At 32.6% G+C, this 17,319-nt stretch overlaps 1 protein-coding gene across 1 annotated transcript; it reads right to left on the bottom strand.

The window, feature by feature from the left end:
* Nucleotides 1–11,909: 11,909 nt before the first annotated feature.
* On the bottom strand, nt 11,910–16,722 carry LOC109190700 (casein kinase 1-like protein HD16). Its single transcript, XM_019341262.1, has 16 exons — nt 16,000–16,722; nt 15,419–15,550; nt 15,253–15,326; nt 15,099–15,168; nt 14,902–14,957; nt 14,747–14,818; nt 14,550–14,644; nt 14,400–14,466; nt 14,152–14,281; nt 13,827–14,045; nt 13,580–13,722; nt 13,307–13,481; nt 12,935–13,025; nt 12,696–12,853; nt 12,421–12,609; nt 11,910–12,322 (listed from the first exon to the last, which is right to left on the bottom strand). Exons 1-16 carry the CDS (start codon nt 16,375–16,377, stop codon nt 12,263–12,265), a joined length of 2,109 nt encoding a protein of 702 aa, XP_019196807.1. The 5' UTR covers nt 16,378–16,722; the 3' UTR covers nt 11,910–12,262.
* Nucleotides 16,723–17,319: the final 597 nt, after the last annotated feature.

Here is a 17,319-nt window from a genome sequence, read left to right as displayed (position 1 = left end):
TTGCCACTTAAATAATATAGGGGGAAAAAGTGCTATAAGTATATAACACAGGGGGAAAAAGTGCCATTTTCCCTAATAACAATTCAACTGTGCGATACACAGAATCCATTAGCTTAAAAAGAACCTTTTTTTTTGAATGCTACTAGCTCTATTACAATGTAGTATCTGTTCATATACTTTCTCAACCTACTGAAACACAAAGAGCCAATAACGCCTCCACTGAGGCTCGAAATCACAATCTTCCAAATGGAAGTCCAACCCGGATACACAGAATCCATTAGCTTAAAAAGAACCTAATTTTATACATTTTAAAATTTTGCCATAGTTTTAAGTAAAATCAACCCAACAAAAGAAGAGGAAAAAAAATCTTTGAATTAATTTTAATTTGGGAATCAGAAAATGTATCTTTTTCAGATATAAAGAAACAAACAGGTAAAATTTTATTTTATTTTTTAAATTTTACAATTGACTATACTTAGGTCATGTTTGGTAATATAGTTATGGATGTGTAGTTATGCAATTCTGGATTTATAGTTATAAAGTTATGGATATGTAATTATGCAATTCTGGATTTATAGTTATGAAGTTATGGATGTGTAGTTATGCAATTCTGAATGTATAGTTATGAAGTTATGGATGTGTAGTTATGCAATTCTGGATGTATAGTTATCATGATTTACATCCTCTCAAATGTTCTGTCGGGTCGGGGTGTGGGGGGCCCTTGGATTGGGGATTCAACCTTTTGGGAAGAATGAAAACCCTCCCAAATGCTCTGTCAAGCCTGGGGTTGGGGATTCAACCTTTTGGGAAGAATGAAAACCCTCCCAAATGCTCTGTCAGACCGGGGTTGGGAATTCAACCTTTTGGGAAGAATGAAAACCTAGCCAAATAGTTGGAGATAACTTTTGACTTTTTAATAAGAACGGTCTATTATTCTTTTTAGTTTGAGCTGATAAAGCTATAAATAACCTAAACTGATTTATCTCATCGTACGATTAGGGTTACAAAGCTGGTTTCAACCAAACCACACCTTCATATAACGAATGAAGGCTCTGTTTGACAAAGCTTATTTAGGAGCTTATAGCTTATTTTAAGCTACTAATAAACTATAATCTCTGTTTGGTAATGTTCCCAAAATAAGCTCATAGGTTAAAATAAGAGCTTATTTTGGAACACTATCTTAGGTAGCGTTTCAAAATAAGCTCCTAGCTTCCTAACTTTTTTTCCATCTTTATCCTTATTATTTTAAAGAAATGACATAATTTACCCTTCTCAATTAAAACCATTTTCTCTTCTCCTTTATCCGCAACTTTCACCTTTCACCGCAAATATTATTATTATTATTATTATTATTATTATTATTATTATTATGAGATTTGCAACAATATTGCTACTTCATTATGAGATGCAAAATCATGATTATGCTAATAGTTTTATTTCAAAATGTTAATTTTTTTTTTTAAAGACAAAATGTTAAATTTTAATATGTAAGCAAACTAATTTAAATTTGATGAAGATGTCTTTTTTAGTCTTTTTACATTTATCAGCTTATCAAAAAGTTAAGTTTACCAAACACTTTCAATCATAACAGCTAGCTTAACAGCTTTTCAGTTTTCAGCTCCGAGCTTATAGCTTTTCAGCTTTCAACTCCTTTTCAGCTTTCATCTCCAAGCTTATAGCTTTTCAGCTAGGTTTGCCAAACAGTGCCGAAGACTTTTTGTAAATAAAAAAACAAATGTTCAGACCCTACACCCTAACACTCCCCCACTCTCTCCCACGCCGTCAAGAAAAGACAAAAACATGTTGCTGAATTATATTGCTAAAATTTTCAAGTTGATATTTCTATCATCAACTTGGACCTAGCCAATGTTTTATAAGCTGAATTATATTATTCATGTATACTTCTATGATTTTTTGTTTTCAGTTCATTATCACACTTTTAGAGCCAGCTAGTACCCAGACTTTTATGAATATTACTGTAGATAACAACTGTTGATGGAAGAGAAATAATTAGACAAAAGTTCATTCATGTATTTGACTCATATATTATAATAATATATAATTATAATTCATAACTTCTATTTTTTAAAAATTGCATTTAAAATGTAATTTTTGAGTTAAGTTTTTGATTTTTTTTTAAAAATAAGTATTCACATGAGTAATTAAATACTGATATCTCTCTTGATTATTCCGGTTAATGCATGGGGATCGGGTGGGTGGTAAGGGATGCTACCGGATTTTTTGTGGCAGCTAAAGGTTGCCAGTGGCAGGGGCGGGTGTTTTCGGCGAGAGAGCCAGAGACCGTTGGAATTCGGGAGGCTCAGCTCTTAATTGCCAATTAGGTTTAGATAGAGTCGAGGTGGAAACAGATGCGCAAAAGGTTTGGCTAGCGATTGAAGGTGGTGGTGGGGGAGGTGTTAATGGGTTCGGTAGGGTGGTTAATGAAGTTAAAAAACTCGCATCTATGTTTGGTAGTTTGAAGTTCTTGTTTGTTAAACGGTCGGCGAACCGAGCTGCTTATGTTGTGGCTCGAGATGCTCATTTTATGTCAGATTGTACCTTTCCTATTTTCCTTGATCATGTATTGCATTTTGATAATGGTAATTGTGTTTGGTTCTATATATATATATATATATATATATATATATATATATTGACTTGTGTATCAAAGATAGATAACCTATCAACATTTGTATATTCTCGATAGCTTCTCTCTTTCTCTCACACATACATGTTACAAAATTAAATAATTGATAAGTAGTTAATAATTGAAAAAAATTTATAAGTATTATTAAATATCGTAAATTTTAATACAAATTAAAGCTATCAGAAAATAACTTTTTCTTAGTGCATGTCATGGCCTACCGTACACCTGGAAATTCATGTAAATGAAGTTTGTTAAAAATTTGATATGATAACAACATAAACACGTACGATAAGAATAATAAGTAATCATGGACATGATTCAGTAATGTTAATATTTTAGAGTTTTAAACACGAACACAATTTTTAAATGGGTGAAATGGGTTGACATGATAAGTACGCTTAGTTAACAAGTTTCAGATCTACATGACACGATAACTCGTTTAGAACTTCTTAAACCAGCATGTTAATATAATTTTCTTTTTAGATATATTTAACAGTAAATATATTTAATTTATAACATACCATAATATTTATATTTTAATTAAATAATATTTAAATATCATAACTAATACTAATATTAATATCTGTAATATGTTAAACAAGTTTTTAACAGGTTAAGTAAGTTGATCTGTTAAGACAAATTTTAATAGACTCTTAACAAGTCAACATGTTAATAACTTGAGATAAGTTAGAGGTGAATACGTACTATTTCATTATTTTCATTTTTTTAATTTTATTTTTGCATCATGTTAATGAATCGTATTGCAAATTGTGATATCTATCCCTATAGTCGCACCACATCTTCGATAATTGTATTAAAAGATCAGAGATTGCAACTAACCCTAATAATTTGGTCTAAAGATAGTACGTATATACTAATCTATCACTCAAATCAAATTTGTTAACTGTTTCCTAATGTGGGAAAAGTATGCATGTCATATATATCAATATATGCAACCCTAACATATTATAATGTTTTAATCAAAATTGTTAATTGTTTTCTAATGTGGAAAAAAATGGCATATGCAATGCTGACATATTATAAAGTTATTGCACGTGGTCTTTTCCATTAATAATACTAATTATTATTATTATTATTATTATTTAATAAAAGTATACAACATGAAATATAGTATATCTTGCAAATTGCGGCATCAGCGTAGGGAAAGTTCTCTAATCAATTTTTTTTAAAGAAAAGAAAAAGAAAACCCAGGAGGAGAACCATAGTAATCTTATAATTTAAAAAATAATAATCTAATTATGAGTTGTTATAAGTGTTTTTTTTTAAGCATTCATATTTTTTACAAGGTAATATATGTTCTATATTAGTTCTTTCTTAAATATTTTCAGCCTAAAAATTTTAAGCTCTCATTATAGGAGTTCGAACCATGACCACTCATTTATAATTATGAGTTGTTACAAATGTTAATATAATGAGTTAATCAAACACTAACACGTGATTAAACCTCAACTTTTACTGAAATTAAACAACTTGACTTGCTCCAATGTACCTCAACTTACTATCCTTGAGAGTGGTCAATCTCAAAGGCCATATCTAATATTAGATATTTAGATTAAGTAGATATTATTGGTCATAATTAACAAAAAATTTATACTTATCGAGTTATCGTTCTATGTACCTATCGCTTTCCTTTCGATCTCCATCTATGTGAAGCTTCAAGTTCCTTTCTCCATTTATTAATAATAATATATTGTTTAGTAATTAATTCTATATTTATATGAGTGGTAATTTGAATATTAACATTTATCAATTTTTATTTTGACTTTCAATTTGATCATAATTGGTCTTTTGACTATTGATTTCATTCAAGATTTGGTCATCTAATTAAATATTTATTTAATAAGTATTAAATTTAAGGATAAAAAAGGTAAAATTAACTAATAGAATCGTCTTTTTAAATTTGCATATTTAAGGGCGCTAAACAAATGATCTAATCGTCTCAAATTCAGGACATGGACTTATCATTAGCCTGATCAAAATTAGGTTGAAATTTCGGTAATATGTGGCTGGAAAATTAGACTGGATGACCAAAAGTGATACTAGTTAAAAAGTCATGCACCTAATTTGAAAAAAAACAATAGTCAAGGACCAAAAATGTTTCACCTATGATAGTCAAGGGACCAAAAGTGATATTACTCTATATCAAGTTGTTTTTCACATTCCCATTAATGATGAACCTAGTGTATAAAATTTATGAACCCAATTTGTCCATCTCAATAACAAGTCAATTTTTATATTTTTAACCTTAAATCTAACGCTTACTAAATAAGAATTTAACAGAAAGATTAAATCTAAAACAAAACCAATAGTCACGAGATCATTATCATCAAATTGAAAGTGAAATAAAATAAAATTGATAAATATTAATACTACTGTCATTCTTGGAATTAACTCTATATTGTCATAATAACCAAGTAGATAAAGATTCGATTTCTCTCAATGCATTTCATTAATCTCCAAATCAGCATAAAATCTTCCTCATAGATATTTTAAATGGATTGCATAATTAATTAATAGATGATAGTGACCTATGATGACCTCACCTTAATTGTCCTAATATCAACATAAAAATTAAGAAAAACAAGAGGGCAGCTGGTTTGTTGCGTTTCATGAACCACTTGACAATTCAATTTGACAGTAACAACCACTCCTTGGATTCATTTAACTTGAACCTAATAAGATTATATAAATCACAACATAGTAAATTTTTTGGTCAATTTTGAGGGGGGAAAGAATTAATAAAGAACCCACTAGAATTCATTTACTTTTCTTCTCTCAAAATATTGAATCCCCAATTCCAAGGGCCCCTCACACCCCGGCTCACTGTTGGAAATTATGAAATTTTCGACCACTTGAAAGTGATCTTAAATCGAGTTGAAAGCAAAAAGTTGTCGGAAATAGCAACAAAGGTTTTTCCGGCTACCAAAAGTGGTCGGAACAAGGCTTTCGACTTGATTTAAGATCACTTTCAGGTGGTCGAAAATTCAATAATTTCCAACCGTGGCTCGACAGAGCATTCGAGAGGACGTAAATTACAGTGATTCACTAGCGTAATAGACATGACTGAATACCGTTGCGCACCAGAGATCTGCCTACTTTTGACAGAATTCATTTACTTCTTGTTCGGTAGAAGTTGCAATCATAGAGTTGTAATATTGTCTACTTAATTAGCATACGTTTGGATTTCCTTAAAATTTGTAAACATCATTGATGATGTTGCAATAGTGGCTGGCCTGGCTGATGAAGATAACATGAGGTGTATAATGACTTGACAGGATTTATGGCGTAAAGAATGAATGGCAACTGATGAAACAATGAGACTAAAAATATTTTTGTTCAGGAAATAAGTATAAAAAGACTCCTATTTAGAAAATAAATTTAAAAAAGAATTATAACATTGTAAGTAAATATTATTAGGACTCTCTGTAATTGTAGTTTGTATAGCTAGGTCTCTACTTCTGAATTATACTAGATTGTATATAGGTATACGTACTATAGCATGTACATACGTTAAGGTTATTCATTACTGGAAATATACAACGTAACTACAAGTTCTATCACATTCATCGATATAATATATATATATAAAATGGAACATCGTATTGATTTCTTATTCACATTACCATTCAAAGTAAAGTTTACTTTTAGTGTGAAAAAGAAGAATTTAAAGGTAAAATTGGTCAAACTTAAAGAAATTAAGATCCAATTTAAGAATAAGTAGCTCTAATCTTGGTTGGAAACAAACTATCATTCGGTCTATAATTAGTTGAATTAAGGTAAATCCTGGGTTGTCAAGCATCTTATCCGCAATTGGTACGATACTTCTGTGACGTTTCTTGAGGGAAGGTCACAGAATTGAATCTCGGTAATGAGGTATTGACTCTTTGAACTACATTGATAAAGAAAGTATATTAAACATATATTACACGTACTCTAATAGAGTCGATAATATTAATAAAAAAAATAAATAAATAAATAAATAAAGGTAAATCCTAGGTTGTTGGATCTCCCAAGTCCAATGTCAGAACCTCTAATAACTTGTATTTCTATGAACCTTTAGAAAACTTGATCATCATGTTGCTTTCCACCTTGTTGGCTTGTTGCGGTCCATTATATTATTCAAAGATCATATTTTAATATATATTTCCATGCCAACAACTAAGTAGGTAAAGTTCAAAAAATTAAAAAAGAAAGCTACAACAACTACAAATAGTCTACATTTGTATGAAGAATTTTCGTCAGCCATGATAAAACATGCATCTAAATTAAAATTTTAAATTAATACTCAAATTACATATTTATTAATTATTTTATATATTTATGCTCAACAATGAGTCACTTATGACATATTACCTCGAGATTCTTATGTTAGAAATAAATAAAATTATATAAATATATTATACATGTAAAACTACAGCAAAATTTAACATAATAGTTGAAGCATAATAGAATCGAGCATTATCCAACCATAGTTGAATATTGAATTGTCATAGAATTATAATAAAAAAAATTGTCTCTCACTTGATCTCAAGCAAATAGATAATTAGCAATAGTGCACATGAACGAAAAATAAGATAACTAAATTTGCACATCCATCATCTTGTCCGGGCAAAGTATAGAACCTTTGCATGAGGAATTTTGTTTATTGTGAGTAACAATAAAAGACTGGGACTAATAACTTATATAACCTATATTCCACCAAATATAGGCATAGTATTGAAAATTGTTACTTTCCATTACAGATCACAACATAATAACCCTAATTGGGCATTAAATTTGCACTTTATATCATTGGTACCATTAATGAAAAACGATACATCTTATAGTCTATAATTAGATATTTATTATTTTCAAAACAAATAATTAGATATTTATTAATTACTTTATATATTTATGCTCAACATTGAGTCACTCATGACATATTTTCTCTCAAATAATGAGATTCAAAAGTTGATATTTATTAATTATTTTACTTATTTATGCTCAACAATGAGTCACTCATGACATATTTCCTAGCTCTAAAATAATATTCTTATGTTAGAAGTAAACAAAATTATATACAAATATTGTACATGAAAACCTGCATAGTTAAAGTATAATAGAATGCAATTCTCATAGAATTATGTACAGTAGAAAGATTGTCTCACTTGGTCTCAACTCTCAAGCAAATAGATAGGGTAGCAATAGTACACATGAACAATAAGATGACTAAATTTACATATCCACCATTATCATGCCAAGTCAAGATGCAGAGTTTTTATAGAGATTTTGCCTTTTGTAAACAATGAAAGGACTAATAACTTATATAACTTATATTCCATCAATATAGGTACGGTAACAAAAATCATTATTTTTTAGTACAGGTCACAACATAGTAACACTAATTGGGCATAAAGAGAGTAAATAATTCACCTTCTTCTTCTCGTTCTTCCTTTTAAATTATTTCTAAGTCTAATTTCACTTTATCTTTACGTTATACAAATCTTAATAATCAAATGATTCCTTTCCGTCGTAAATTTTGTGATTATGTATAAAATTTTCACTGTGGTCAATAATTCAGAAATGAAGCTTATCCGTCTGTATGTGTCATTATTTAATAATAATAATGTTGTTGTGACAGAAGGAGAAAAGTGAGGTGCTTCGTTGTGTTTTGTAATTAGTCAACAATGGTCAGATTATGGAGAAGAAGAAAAGGTCAAACTACTTGCCAAAAACTTTTGACAAGTTGTAATTCATGAACCAAAAGTGGGCCCAATTTTGCCGACCGCTAAGACGACGACGTCTCGTCCTATTATATGCTATACGGATAAGGTACTAAGTATATTTTTATTTTTATTTTTAAATATAGACATTAGACACGTGATAAGTTTTTCTTTCCCTTCTTTATTTATTTAGCATGTATTAATATACTCCAGTTTTCGTTGATTATGCATTTATGCTTTTTCAAATTTTTTTTTTTACTTTAAAAATCATAAAAATCGACATCTAATCTTGAAAACTTATTACTTTTAATTCTAGTTGAATACGGAATTCGGTACAAAATTTAGTATTTAGAAGACCAAAAGTAGTAAAAAGTAAAAAATTAGAAACTAAAATCAGAAATAATTAACTCTTATTTATATACAAAAAATGTTAGACTACTTTTTTTCATCAATTATTTTATTTAATGATATGAGATATGATATGTGTTACGATTACTTTATATTCATCAACTTCCACACTTTGTTCACTAACTTTATCATTAATTAATTTGTTATGCAAAACGATATTAAGTGCTAAAAAAATTAGCAAAATTTTGTTGGTTCATATAATATTGTGATTTTTATATATATATACACATATATGTACGCATAGGTACTTAACTTAACTAATAACAATTATTCAACGAATTAATTGGCCGATTGGCGGCTGGAATTAATAATGTTTTTTTGTCGTTACGATTAAATTACACATGTAATAGTTTATGATAATTAATAATGTTTTTTGGTCGTTATGATTCTTAAACATCACGATATGTCGTTTGCTGTTGCTGCTGCTCTGTAATATCCCTTCCTTCCTGGTTCCTAGCATAATATTAAAATAATTAAACTCTAAAGTTCATTTTAGAAATCAATATGAACAAAATTCTTACGTGTAATCTTTGACCCATATCTAATAATGATGAATTTAATATTACATGGTGTGAAATGAAACATAAATTTTTGAAGTATGAATACTCAGAAATATAATATGTTTCAAAATTGGGGATAATAAATAACTGTTTTTTTTTTTTTTTGATCAAGATGAGGGTGTAACCCAAAGAGCCTAATGTGCAGCGATCACAGTAACTCTTCTCTGGTGAGTCTTGCGAGGGTACTTAGCTCCGACGCGATCCTGTTGAATAGCAATCCGTAAATCTAGAGGTGCCTCGCTCAAAACATGTAGCCCAATCTAGTTTGAGATGGACATCGACGCAAGGGCATCCGCCACCTTATTTTGTTCTCTGTAAGTGTGCTTGTATTCCACCTGCGCCAAGCCCGCAGCTTCGCTCATGCAATGTCCAACAATGTTGTTACGAGTCACATCACCCGTTCTCATGCTCTCCATGACAGTCATGAAATCACCTTCAACGATGAGTTTATCAACCCTCAGACTGTTAGCGAGCCTGATGCATGCCTTGTAGAATTGCCCAAGTTTCCGCCTCTTCGGCATTTCCCCGTCCGATATTGCACATAAAACCCCCACGCCGGCCAATTCCCTGTATCATCTCTCAGAATTCCCCCACATCCAGCGACGCCGCTGTTCTTTCTACAGTCATCCACATGGGGATAAAAAATAACTGTGATACAAGTTATAAAACTCTTATTTATAGAATTTTCCACAGCCTTCTTTGCCTTAATCGACTATTATATATGCCACGTTTCCTAAAAAATTGATGCCTTACACAGAACTAAACTTTCAACTAAACTAAAAAATTTAGTGACCTTTACAATTGATTGGAAATTAAGTGGGAATGAAATTTAAATTCCCTCCAACCAAACACCCTGTAAATTCCTAATTAGCTCTCTTTCTCTCCCAAAACAAAAGAAGATGGTCTCCAATCAGGCAAGAACCACCGTCTGCATTGTAGTACGGATTATGCATAAATGTTCATTTCTTTTTGAATAAATATTCATTTTTAATATACTAAAAGTTTATTTTTGTATGTTAGAAGTTTATTTTTTAATAATATATCAAATAATGAACCTTTAGTATACAACTATACAAAAAAATGAACCTTTAAAAAATGAGCAATCAATATATTAAAAATGAAACTTTAGTATATAAAAATGAACTTTATGTCAGTGGTCCACCTTGTAAGATAGACCATAATCCATGGTATAATGATTGCTCCGATCAAGCAAATTTTACTGTGAACCATGCATCAAAATACGTTCACAAAACTATTGTACTTTATGCATACAAATAATGAACCTAGTAAAGGGGTGGAGTATTTTCAAAAAAAAAAAAAAAAAAAAAAAAAAAAAAGGGGTAGAGTGTGCTGAATAAGTCTAGCTATATTCTACAAATAATGAACCTCATGTATAACAGAAATGAGCTAGAATATAATATACATGCCTAAATAATCAACCTTCTATATATCAGTTTGTACATGTTCAAATAATGAACATTATAAACACAAATAACGAACCTCGTGCATATAAATAGTAAACTCTCAAGTTAATTTTATACTATTTTGTACACATTCAAATAGTAAACATTACACATAAAAATAATATACTTTAAAAATAAAACTAATGTATCTTATATTCTCTAAATATGCTACCCGATATAAAATGTACAACTTTTATGTGATAAATATTCTCCGAGTGTTCAATGAATTATAATATATGATTGAGTGAATGAGTGTTGCATCTAATTTACAATGAATTAATACCCAAAATCGTCCTCGACTATAATGATTTTTCTCAATTTCGTCCTAAACAACTTTAGTGACCTAATATCGTCCCAGACTTTTGTGTTTTTGCTCAATTTAATCCCTCATTTGTTATTCTGTCCATTTGGTGTTAAATAAATAGACAATTCAGTAATTTTAATATTGACATCTCTTTACTCATAGACATGTGAACTGCGAAATCCCCTTTTTTTTTTTACGAATTACTCCTAAAACTGCAAATATAAAATTTGATTTGCAGGTCCGGGAGTAATTCTAGGTGTGATTCGTACAAGAAAGAGGAATTTCGCACTTCGTTGAAAGTAAAGAGAGATCAATATTGACATTACTGAATTGTCCCTTTATTTAGCACTAATTTAACAGAATAACAAATGGAGAACTAAATTGAGCGAAACACAAAAGTCTGGGACGATATTAGGTCACCAAAGTCGTTTAAGACGAAATTGAAAAAAACCACTATAGTCGATGACGATTTTGGGTATTAACTCAATTTACAATATATGATTTTTCAACCATTAGTTATTATTTATGAATATATAGTTCTTGTACTCCGTATTTTCATTTGAAAATGCTACGATGAGGTTTAAGACTTGGGGGTGTTATTAAGAGCTTGTACATATGTTAAATACGTTTTATTACACGTAATAAAGAGCAATAAAGTTTAAAGGAGAAATTTTGAAGGTGGGAGAGTGTTTTTAAAGGAGAAATTTTGAAAAAAAAAAAAAAAAAAAAAAAAAAAAAGGAGAGAATATTAAGCTTATATTTAGAGAAGAGGGAACAATGCAAGAATATGTAGGGATTCCAAAGTAAGATGCAAGTTAATAATGTATAATTAGACAACGTCTCTAACCAATATGGATATGGCCCTTAACTGCGAAGAAACATTACATGAATCTGATGGCAGAAATGTGTTACTACAGCCGCCATTTATGCTAACAGAAGTAAGAACACACTATGCACATCCATCCACATTACATACAACACAATAACCCCCCCACCCCCACCCCCACTAAACACGGTACCAAGTGCAGCTATGACTATAAGTTCGTTCCAAATCAAAATTTCTCTACCCAGACGCGACTTTTATTATCTTCATTTTCCACTACGGTCCAGGTTTTGGGTAGTCATCGACGGGAGATCTAACCTTGATGATGGCACTTCTATGACACTGTACGCCCGTAACAAACAGATGCTATGTATAGATTTTTAGCCCATTTCTCCTGCAAGATCAAACCAAAAATTCATACAAGGGTATTAGTGGAAAACATTCGGGATCCAAGCAACAGTATTGATGTAAGATGACGGGTAGTCAGTCAACCTTAACATGAGTGCTAGGGAAGGCAGAAGTCCTAAGTGTCTCCTGTGTTTCATCGGATGGCTTTCGTCTAGGAACACTTAGAACGAAAGCGGCCTGATCCCACGTTGCAGCAGTAGCAGTAATACGGTATCCGCCATCCCATCTCTTGTGGATACCTTCACTAGGGTAAAGAAAATCCAATTCGACGACCTAGAATGAAAATGAAAGAGAAATTAGGTCATGTATACCATGTCAAGTAATTACTTTTAAGAAAATATTATGGATTAATGGGGAACCTGTTCTGAAATTCCAGCACCACGAGACATGACTACAGCCCATCTACTGCCAGCAGTGGCCATCGAGGTAACATAGAAGCCCTCTCTCCACTTCTTGTTTATCCATTTAAACGGAAAAGATTCACTCACTTTGTAAGACTGCTGCAAATATTGTGTGCCTAATCGGAGAAAAGAAAAAAGTCAAGCAAAATACATATATGGAATAAAACAAAGAATCCAGAAATGGAACCAACACTAACCTTTTGACATTACCACCAATGAATTCCCATTAGTAGCTCCTGCAACAGCACTGATATAAAAATTCTTTTCCCATTGTTCCATGATCCATTCCTTTAAACACCAAAAGAATTAAAATTACACTTAGCCGAGTGAGAAGAACATGGAACTTCGTACCAGTATATACAAAGCAAACTTATTGTAAATATGGCTTAACATCAATATGGTTAAGCAGAATAATTACTTCTCCATTCAAAATAAGGTGACTCAGAACTCGGGAGGCATTTAAAAAAAATATAAACTTTACTTTTATTATTGATTTTCTTGAAAGAATACATGAACCATCAAAATCCAAGAAGGCATTGGTGGTTGGGAGCAAAAAGAGAAATACATACCTTGTGAAGAAAATATGGTGAAAGCTCATACACTTGATGAGTAAAACCAGTTCCGGCGTCCATGATTAAAGCCCACAGATTACTGGCAGATGCTACACAGCTTATATACAACCCATCTTCATTTCCTTTATCTATGTGCTGAGATAGCCTCGTATCAGCAACATTGTAATGATACCTACATGAATACACAATAAACAATTATATTCTCATAGCACTAATGAGATGAAAAGAGAAGATTAGTATGTCCAAAATAACTGAGGAAGATGGTTTTACCTTTGTTTCATTGGTCTACGAGCATTATAAATACTAATCCATTGTGTAGCAGGCATCCCCATGCGCACCTTTTTCTTTGGTTGTTCATCATCCTCACCTTCAAAAGTGAGACGACCCCTCTTCTGACCAACCTGATAGATAAGCTGTGCATGGCACAAGTGAAGCACATGAGATCGATCATTAATATATTAAGAGCATAGTAAGAAATTAAACTGAAACATAAGACATTAAAGAAAAGTATAAGAACCTTTTGTGCCCCATCTGTGTTTATTGGTCTAATATCTGGATTTGGTCCAACTATCCCATCAAATAGGGAGATATATTTTGCATAGTTAGGTTCCTCATCAAATTTTAAATTCACTACATGTTCCACAAACAATTTGAAAGGTTGGGGACAAAAGCAGCACAAAGCTTCTGGAGACGTAGCCATCTTCTTTTTACAGACAAGAAACCCCTTGTTTTCACCCTGAGAAGAGTAACCATCATGTATTCATGTTAGCACTTGCTAGTATATGAAAAATAAACATATAATGAGAAATATACACCAGTTTACTGTTTTTATATGTACAAACCTGATAGCCTTGCCAAGGCAGACGACCACGAAGGAGGAAAATGAGTGTGTAAGCTAGAGACTCTAAATCATCTCTCCTGCTACCAGTTCGGCCTAAATGGGCATGGACACTAGCATACCGAACAGTTCCCCTGATAGATAAGCACACAAGCAGTAAGAGTTTACCAGGAAAGCCCTGAAGACTAAAAAGAAGAATTTATATAATGTTTTTTCCTCCATTACATATAGCCAGTAGCTTGTACCCCTTACCTAAATACATCTGGCCTCTGATCATAATCAACATGCAAGCCAGTTGAAGAATCTCGCCATTTAGTTGCTGTAAGATCACCCAAGAAAAGTATATAATAAGATAACACACACACAAAAAAGGCACCATAAATTGCAGAACTGATGAATTACCTAAGCCAAGATCAACTAAAAACAGTTTTTTCTCATCAGGAGTCCCTGGCTGACCGAGCAAGAAGTTTTCAGGTTTAACATCCCCATGAACATACCTGCCAAAGCTCTTGTACACCAGTCAAAATTATGTAAAATTTTCTAAATTATCTCTACTTAAAAAGAACTAAATCAGGTGAAATGTTAAATGAGAATCTCACCCCCTTAAGTGAAGCTTCTCCAATATTGAAATAGCTTCTATAGCAATGCAGGCTACCATTTCAATGGACATCCTGTGAAACAAAAACTTGATATTGCTTACTTACATGGTACAATGATGATAGAAATAACCTTCAGTCAGTGTATTTATACTTACGTGTGAGAGTTATTATTCCAAACATCCCATAAGCTTGGCCCAAGCATATCCATTACCTATAGCAATTAAAAATCATATGTATAATACACTTAAAAGCAGGATTGCATGAAATAGACTCCATATCATTCACATGACTATGTATACAATTTCCAAGCAATGTATATATACCAGGGTGAAAAGGTGTTCTCAAGACATACCATTATATAATAATCACCTTGTTGGCCTTTATAGTGCACTCGCGGTACACCATGACTGCCCCCAAGAGTGCTGCAAAAATGAAAAGTGAATCGACTTTCAGCACAACAACAACATACAACCAAATTGCTACAACGTAAGGATTATTTATCTTACTTGTAAACCTGCCATTCATAAGGTGGTCCATAGCTGCATCCTTTACCATTTCGATGCTCAAATTTCAAAGCCACCTACAGCAGCAGAACACAAAAACATAAGCATGTTTGAATTTAACACATAAGAGAGAAATTTAATCTATTAGTAAGGGTGCCATGACATATACTTCTATTGCTCCAGGGCCGGTTCTGTCAATTGCATTACCACCAGAAATACGGCGACCAACATAGACTTGTCCAAAGCCTCCTTTGCCAAGCTTTCTTTCTATCTTGTATAGTGGTGAACCACCTACTTGAACCTGTAGCAGAGATTTAGTATTGTTTATGAAGAGGCAGCAGATAACTACTATCTATAGAAAATCTTCACAAGGAACACATATGAAGCATTCCCAAACCTATAACGTTTGAAACACAGTTTTTTTCAACACAAAGTCTAGTCCCTTCAATGGAATAATCAAACTGAGCACACTAACAAATTTCTGTGATTTTAATCGGGCATTTCACCCTCCATCTATTAGACCATTCCAATCATTTTAGGTTGTTAGCAGCCATTCCTATTGTAATCATTCTCTGATTCAGTACAAAAATGTCACACCAAGAGAAACCAGGATTCTTTTACTGGCTTAACTTCATATAAAAATGCATTTTTTTTAATGATGTAAACAAATTTTCACGAAATCAATGAGTCATACGAAAATGAAACACTCCATTATGGAAAAATACAAAAACGCAGCATAAAAGGACTTACCTTTTCAGGAAGGGGGGCTGCGCTCCCATCATCCTCAGCAGCATGACCTTTTTCAGGGCTCTTAGCACCACTATCAAAATCATCCATGGCCTTGTCGCCAACTTCCTCTCTCTTCTTAGCTCGAACTGCTTCTTCCTTCTCTACAGCTCGACCCTCCGCCGCCGCCGCCGCTGCAGCTGCAGGTGGTATCCGACCTACGTTCTCATCCACAGGCGGCGTCGCCGCCGCCGCTGCCGCCGCTCTCCTCCTCCTGGTCCTCGCAGCAATCGCCTCACCCTCAATCGGAGTCTGGTCGTTATTAGTGTTCGGCTGTGTCTCCGCCTCTGGCTGCTGCTTCGGTCTCCGGCCTCTGCGCGCTCCACCACGCAGCACTGGCATCGTTCATCGTCCGATTCTCATCCTCTCAATTCTCAAACCCTAATGAATTTATCACAACGCCCACTCTCTTCCTCCGCACACACTAAACAAAACCTTACCAATATAATAATACGCGTTTTTCCAGAAAACCTATCCCAGAAAAGAATCGAAGCTTAAAGAGAAGAGTAGCGATCGACGAGTATATAAACACGAGAGAGCTGAAAGCAGTTGATGATCACAGAAGAATTAGCGTTTCGTGGGTTAAAGAGGATTAGGGATCTGTACAGTTTTGGAAAAATGAGGAAAGAAAGAGAGAGAAAGAGGAAGAAAGAGAGACAGACGAATAGAGAGAGAGAGATATACGGAAAACTGTATTTGTGAATATATTTTTGGGAATACGAGGAATGTGAGAGAATTAAAGATGACCCTTGATGGGATTTCGATAGATGGGATAGACGGTCAGGATTGGGAGGAGAAAATTACAATATAATTTCTAGAAAAGAAATTCAGGAACATTTTGGATTTTAACAGCCACCGCTCTAAAAACTTGTGGTTTGGGGAAGGATTTGGACCACAACAATAATTTATAGGAGCCTGGATTTCCATGGGCTTAATGTAGAGCCCATTAAAAGTTTTAAATATTTTCATCAAATGTAAGGCCCATCAACCCATCATATCTAATCTATAACCCATTAAACGTTTTAAATATTTTCATGAAATGTATAAGCCCATCAACCTATAATATCAATAGTTATGATGTGCAACCGAATGCACCATGCGCATGATGCATAACTGTATACGATGCAAAACGAAGTCGTTTTGACTAAAAATGTGCGTCTCATTTAAAAAATAATAATTTAGGTTCTATTCTCGATAATAGCATTATTGTGGATATATAGTTATGAATTTCTGGATATATAGTTATGAATTTGTGGATATATAGTTATAAATTTATGGATATTT

This window comes from Ipomoea nil, unplaced genomic scaffold (assembly GCF_001879475.1).
Source record: "Ipomoea nil cultivar Tokyo-kokei standard unplaced genomic scaffold, Asagao_1.1 scaffold1576, whole genome shotgun sequence".
NCBI classification, from domain to species: Eukaryota; Viridiplantae; Streptophyta; class Magnoliopsida; order Solanales; family Convolvulaceae; genus Ipomoea; species Ipomoea nil.
The sequence above is the reverse complement of the archived record's forward strand: the minus strand, read 5'-3'. Positions and strand labels throughout refer to the sequence as shown.

What these genes read in the sequence shown, in the direction of transcription:
- LOC109190700 (XM_019341262.1), bottom strand. Translation starts at nt 16,377, where the DNA reads ATGCCAGTGCTGCGTGGTGGAGCGCGCAGAGGCCGGAGACCGAAGCAG. An exon ending in CCGGCCCTGGAGCAATAGAA is followed by an intron (nt 15,327 to 15,418) that starts GTATATGTCATG and finishes CTGCTGCTGTAG; the next exon opens with GTGGCTTTGAAATTTGAGCA. An exon ending in AAGGTGATTATTATATAATG is followed by an intron (nt 14,958 to 15,098) that starts GTATGTCTTGAG and finishes TAATTGCTATAG; the next exon opens with GTAATGGATATGCTTGGGCC.